This window comes from Delphinus delphis, chromosome 2, assembly GCF_949987515.2.
Source record: "Delphinus delphis chromosome 2, mDelDel1.2, whole genome shotgun sequence".
Classification (NCBI taxonomy): domain Eukaryota; kingdom Metazoa; phylum Chordata; class Mammalia; order Artiodactyla; family Delphinidae; genus Delphinus; species Delphinus delphis.
The window spans coordinates 14644941-14651146 of record NC_082684.1 but is presented as its reverse complement, the minus strand read 5'-3'; the positions used below and the strand labels follow the sequence as shown (position 1 = coordinate 14651146).

At 41.3% G+C, this 6206-nt stretch overlaps 1 protein-coding gene across 1 annotated transcript in view; it reads right to left on the bottom strand.

Moving 5' to 3' along the window:
* Nucleotides 1-1518: 1518 nt before the first annotated feature.
* The window catches only part of EFCAB11 (EF-hand calcium binding domain 11), a 187380-nt gene continuing 182692 nt past the window's right edge, over nt 1519-6206 (bottom strand). The window contains exon 7 of the mRNA XM_060004059.1: nt 1519-1614. Coding sequence (XP_059860042.1) covers nt 1530-1614 — 85 coding nt within the window. The 3' untranslated portion in view covers nt 1519-1529. The remainder of the gene's footprint in view (nt 1615-6206) is intronic.

The following is a 6206-nucleotide window of genomic DNA, read 5'->3' as shown; positions in this document are numbered from 1 at the left end:
ACACTCTGTGAAGAAGCCAGGGCTTGGAAAGGCTCACGCCCAATTTTGCCCAACCACAAGCCAGATTCTTAATCATTCCACTCTACATCAGCTTCTTGATTTATGCTGATATTGCATTCCTGAGGAGTGACAGTTAATTCAAAAACATGTAGAGCAAAAATGAATTTTCTCACCAGAAATGAAGGGAAAGAAATGCAAGAGAAATGCTCTAGTAGACTGCAAAAGATTCCAGTCATGTAAATGTTTTTGCTATATTGCATTAATATGAACAGTAAATAAGCAGTTTATGGGGAAAGTTGAATATATTAAAATTTATTCATGGAATAACAAGAAAAAAATAGCCACTGACTAATGAAGAACTGGCCAATATAGCCTGCAAATGTGAGTATGCAAGTCTCCATTTTCTACATTATGAGAATTTTAATGTGTGAAGTCTCTCATCACATTACTGGCGTTCCCAGCCAAACAATGCTGTTACTCTTGGTGGCCCTGCTTACATTTTTTCTTAGCGTTTTCATCAGAGAGAAGCATACAGCCAAAGCCTATGACAATACTAATTAATAATAATAATAGTCAAGAGCAAACACTCACTGAGCACTATGTGCAGACACTATTCTAAACACATGCATTGATTCATTTAGCCTTCATGTTCACCCACTAGGATAGGTTCTTTTATTATCTCCATTTTACAGATGAGAACACTGAGGCACTGGGAGATTAACTTCCTATGATGGTTGCTTTTATGTGTCAACTTGGCTGGGCCATGGTGCCCAGATATTTGGTCAAACATTATTCTGGATGTTTCTATGAGAGTGTTTTTGGATGAGATTTACATTTAAAGCAGTGGACTTTGAGCCAAGCAGATTGCCCTCAATAATGCTGGGCGGGCCTCATCCAATCAGCTGAAGGCCTGAAAAGAACGAAAAGCTAACCTCTCTCTAAGCAAGAAGAAATTCTACCAGCAGACTGCCTGTGGACTCCATCTGCAGCACTGGCCCTTCCTGGTTCACTAACAGACTGCCTTTGGATTTGAAGTGCAACTCTTTCCTGTGTCTCCAGCCTGTTGGCCTCCCCCATCAGATTCTGGACTTGCCAACCCTCCACAATCACATAAGTCAATTGCTTAAAATAAATCTCTTTCTACATATGTATCACATCCTACTGGTTCTGTTTCTCTGGAGAACCCCAACTAATACACTTGCCTAAAGTTATATACCCAGTAAATGGCAGAACTGGCTTTCAATCCTGCAGTCTGGTGCCGAAATCCATAGTCTTGATGGGAACTGTCCTGTTAGCCCTTGTCAGTGCACCTGGTAACCTCTATTCTTATGTTAGTTGCTTTTTCCCCACTTCTTCAAATTAAATGACCATATTGGTTAAGATAATGCAAATTGCCTAAGAAGCTAGCTGCCATAATAAACAAACTCCAAATTTCAGAGGCCAACCACAATATACATTTGCTTCTTACATCTACCTGTAGCCATTTGACAGGGGCCATCCTGGTTGCTAGGTGACCTTCCTTCACACACTCATTCAAGGGACCCAGCGGCTTGAGGCTCTGCCATCTTCAGCAGGTAGGGTCCAAGGTCACCCTGGGGCTTGACTCCACTCCAGCTAGCCAGAAGGGGAAAGGAACATGGTAGATCATGCATGAGAATTTTTATAATCACTATCGCTAAGGAATTTTTTGTTAAAACAATTTGGCAAGCAGTTTAAATTGTGTTATTCTGAAATTATTTTATGTGCATGTGTGTTGCTCATTCATTGTTCTTTTTCTTTTTTTTTTTTTTTTTTTGCGGTACGCGGGCCTCTCACTGTTGTGGCCTCTCCCGTTGCGGAGCATAGGCTCCGGACGCGCAGGCTTAGTGGCCATGGCTCACGGGCCCAGCCACTCCGCGGCATGTGGGATCTTCCCGGACCGGGACATGAACCCATGTCCCCTGCATCGGCAGGCGGACCCTCAACCACTGTGCCACCAGGGAAGCCCCATTTTCTTTTTTTCTTTTTTTTTTTTATTGTTCATTTTAAAGAATGTAATTCTTTAAGATGACATTTAAAAGCACATTTTAAAGTTGCTCATTTTATTTCAAACTCCTTAAGTTAACAGGGTGTAAAATGAGAGGTAGGCGCATTTCTTAATGAATCAACCAAATTGACTAGAAGGGTTGTTTATATAGAGGATATTATGAGAGAAGGTTGGAGGTAAAGTTGGGACAAGATTATGGAGGGCCTTGAATGCCAGGCTAGGCGGCTTGGACCTTTTCCTTTGAGAGATCTCAAATTCTTGCTCTTTCTCCTCTGAACTAACAGCCCTTATTCTCTACACTAACTAATCATAGGTGAGGTTCACCACCACACTTGAGTGTGATAATATTTACCTCATCATTTGTTTGTTTCTCATTGCCTCTCCTCCCTCCACACCCATTGCCTGGATAAACTGTATGCATCTCAAGGGCAGGACCGTGACTTACACTCTTATTAATGCTGCACAAGCCTAGCAGAGCATCTCATATGTGAAGTTAAGGACTACATTCTGTTGAAATTCAAGAGATGTCCCTGCACCTTCAAATATCCCACAAATTGGTGAATGTAACTATGCATCTAATTTTCTCCCAAAATGCAATATATTCTAACTGAAAAATATGAATGATGTCTTGAGGCTTCTGATGACTTTATAAACTACCACGTTCCGGTTGGGGCTCTCACCAAAATGACTTACCCAATTATGCTCCCTGGCTCGGGGATTGCATCCTTTAACTGTTTTCACATCATAAAGCCAAGCTGCCGTCACATTTGGCATTCTCTTCTTTGAAATGTCTATTGTTAGGTGGGGAATCTCTATTTCTCAGGCCTCTTTATTTTCCTTTCACTTCTATCACTAAGACTAGCAGTCAGCTGATATTTTTTTAGCACTTTTTTGGGGGAGCAAAGCATTTAAAAAAAAATTACATCAAAAATTTATTGCATAAGGAATGACCAGTAGAGAACAAAATCCTATTTGTGCTGGTAGTCAGCTAGGATCACTCACTAGCTGAGAAACTCACTCCCACCCACGAGCCTGGGACTCAAATTCATGGCTCAGCAAAATTATACGTGACCGTACCTCATGGATCTGGGATTTACAAATAATCAAAACCACGTGTGCTGACTCTAGAGATGGTAAGTATCTAGGATATAATAGCAAATGTGACAATAGCATTGATACCACTAGTTACCAAGCTATGTGACTGTGTGTGTGTCAAACTGGATATGTGTCTGTATGAATACATTTGCATACAAACGTGAGTGTGGGCATGTGTGTATTTTCAAGTTCTTCATTGCTACATAACAAGCTACCTCAAACAGTGGCTTGAAACAATAACCATCATTTCTTCACCCACTCAGTTCTGGGACTGACTGAGCTCAGCTGGGTGATTCTCACTTGGGGTGGCTCCACAGCTGCAATTAGCCTGTGAGTGGAGCTGAAATCATCTCAAAGACCTCTTCACACACATATCTGGGGCTTGGACTGGGAAAACCCAAAAGATCTGGGAGTTAGGGCTGGAAGATAGGCAGCTCCTTGGGCATCTCTATTTCTATTTGGTTTCTCCACGTGGTCATTCTAGTATGGTGGCCTCAGTGTAGCTGGACTTTTACATGGCAGCTCAGCACTCCAAAAGCATGGGTTCAAGGAGAGAGAGACAGAGACAGAAACAGAGAGAAACTGTAGCAAGATGGGTGCTATGCTCTTACAGAATCCCATGCACATAATCATGTACGTCTTATTGCCTTTGCCACCTTCCATTGATTAGGAGCTTGTCACAAGCTCCGCCCACACTTGTGGGGAGGGGAGTGACACAAAGGTATGAATACCAGGAGGGAGGGATCATGGGGTCCCCCTAAAGGCTGTCTGCCACATGTAATGAAATTAAGCAGTGTGTTCCAAATCACATAGCTAGTAAGCCCCACACATAGGATTTGACCCCCGGTGGTCTGATTCCAGAGTCCCCATTCTCAATTATCATACTAGAGGGACATGTGGTGTGAGTGCATATTTTCAGCTGTCATAATCCTCTTTTTAAATGAATACATTCTCCTGTGCATCCTCAGTTAGTCAGAAACTAAGCTGACAGAATCATGCTTCTGAGTCTGCAAAGTTGAAGACCAGCCCCCAGGACAGGACATGGTAACTTCATGCAGGTAATGCCACACCCATCAATGAGGCTTCCTTGCTGATACCTTCAGGTCATAACTATATACCTAATATATTTGTATAAACAGAGGAAGATAGCTTGTCAGAAGACCATACATTTCCTTGGAACATCTTCAGGCCAGATGGCACGTGGGCAGGAACAAACAGCTAATGTTGCAATGGAAGCAACTGGGGGAAAGTCCTGTAGATGCTGGGCCTTCAGCCTTGGGAAGGACTCCAGCAGCAGCTGATTCTCTACCATACAACGGGCTGAAAAAAACACATCTCTGTAAAAATAAAGAAAAGCCTAACTGAGTGCAGCTGCCATCCTCCCAATAATTAGATTCGGAGGATTATGCTGAGATGAATGGAAGATATCATATGGTCACTGCTAGAAATATTTGCCATCTTTGTCTAACTGCACTACCAGATACTAGAGTTCTTAGCAGACCCACATATGTTTGTTTTTAATTAAAATGTGCTGAATGAACCGTTAGCTACACTGAAATAATGAAGAAAAGCAACACAAGACAAATCGGCTAATTGACAACTCCAAACATTCTATTTTATACCCTTCAGTTATGTTAATGGAGAGTTCTAATATGTTCTAGTTGAAATAATAATTACACAGCACAGTTACATAATAACCTAACAGGTAGATAAAAATGTTATAAATAACTACAGCAGCAAAACCCACAAATGGGTCAAAGGATCACAAATTCATTTACTCAAGTCTTTCTTCCAACAAGTACATATTGAGTGCATACTGCTTATTATGTGTCAGGCTCTCATAGGTTAACGCTTATGATGAAATATTCCTGGTGTTTTCAAATACACATTTTTGTTTAAGACAGCACGTTCTGTGAGTATCAAGGTGCTACTCAGGGTACCTCTCCAACCACATGATGAAACAAAACAGCAAGCAACTCTTGAAAAGGAGAGACCATAATTTTAAGACATTTCAAAAGCTAGTTTATATGAAGGCAGAGAATCTGGCCAAGATCTTGACAAATTACATTTTATTCAGTGCACAAGAAACTAGCACAGCTGCCTGAAGGAAAATGTGTCCTGGGATAGTGTACACAGAGCAAGGCCAAAGGGCAGCCATATTCCAAGTAGATCGTAAACAGGGGATTGATCGGAAGCCTTTCCAAAGATCATGGCAGAATTTCAGCTGTGCGATAACCAGAATTCTGGCCAAAATTGGGAGTGATGGAAACCGTCACATATCTTTGGATATTTTGTGGAGATTAATCCCTTGGCTGGGTCGTCTCTGATGAACGAAGGAGAATAATTCAGAGTCAGTCACAGAACACTCTTGCTCTTAACTGGAGGGGCAGGATATCAATGAGGTAAATTAACTCCAGGGCATTTAGAGTTTATTTACAACTAAACTGCAAAGCCGCCATCTCATCCATATTCAATCAGAGAAAATTGTGGCTCATCCAAGACAAGATATGAGCCAAATTTGGGGCGAGGCGAAGGGTGACATCATCTGAAAGGGCTGGAAATGAAGTGCAAATTTGAATATCATCTGTATATAAGTGATAATTAAAGCTGTGAGGCGCGATGTGCGCCAACAGAGAAAGTTAATACAAATGAGGAAAACAGTGTCCCAAGCTACGTGGTACTTCTGAAATGGAGACTTTTTAAAAAATAAGGTAGTGGGGACAAGATTTTCTTTCCTCTTGAATGATCTCAAGACAAATGCAGGTCACTCGTGAGAAAGACGCTCATCTACTTGCAGAGAGTCACTCAATCACTTGATAAAGTAGAGGAGTTTTCCTGTAAGATTTACATTCCAAGGAAATAAGTTACTTCATTTAGTTTAAGGAAGACCACTCTCTCCCCCCAAATAGATCATTTTGGTAAATAATAACAATGAGAATCACCAATTCAAGCTGACATTTGCTTGTCCTTTTCAAGTTCAGTATTATATTTGGGCAGGAAACACAAGTTGCTTTATCTGGGTGTTAGGTGATTTCATTCATGCAATGAAGAAATAGTTTCTCTTTTCCTAGCTCTGTCTGAACAC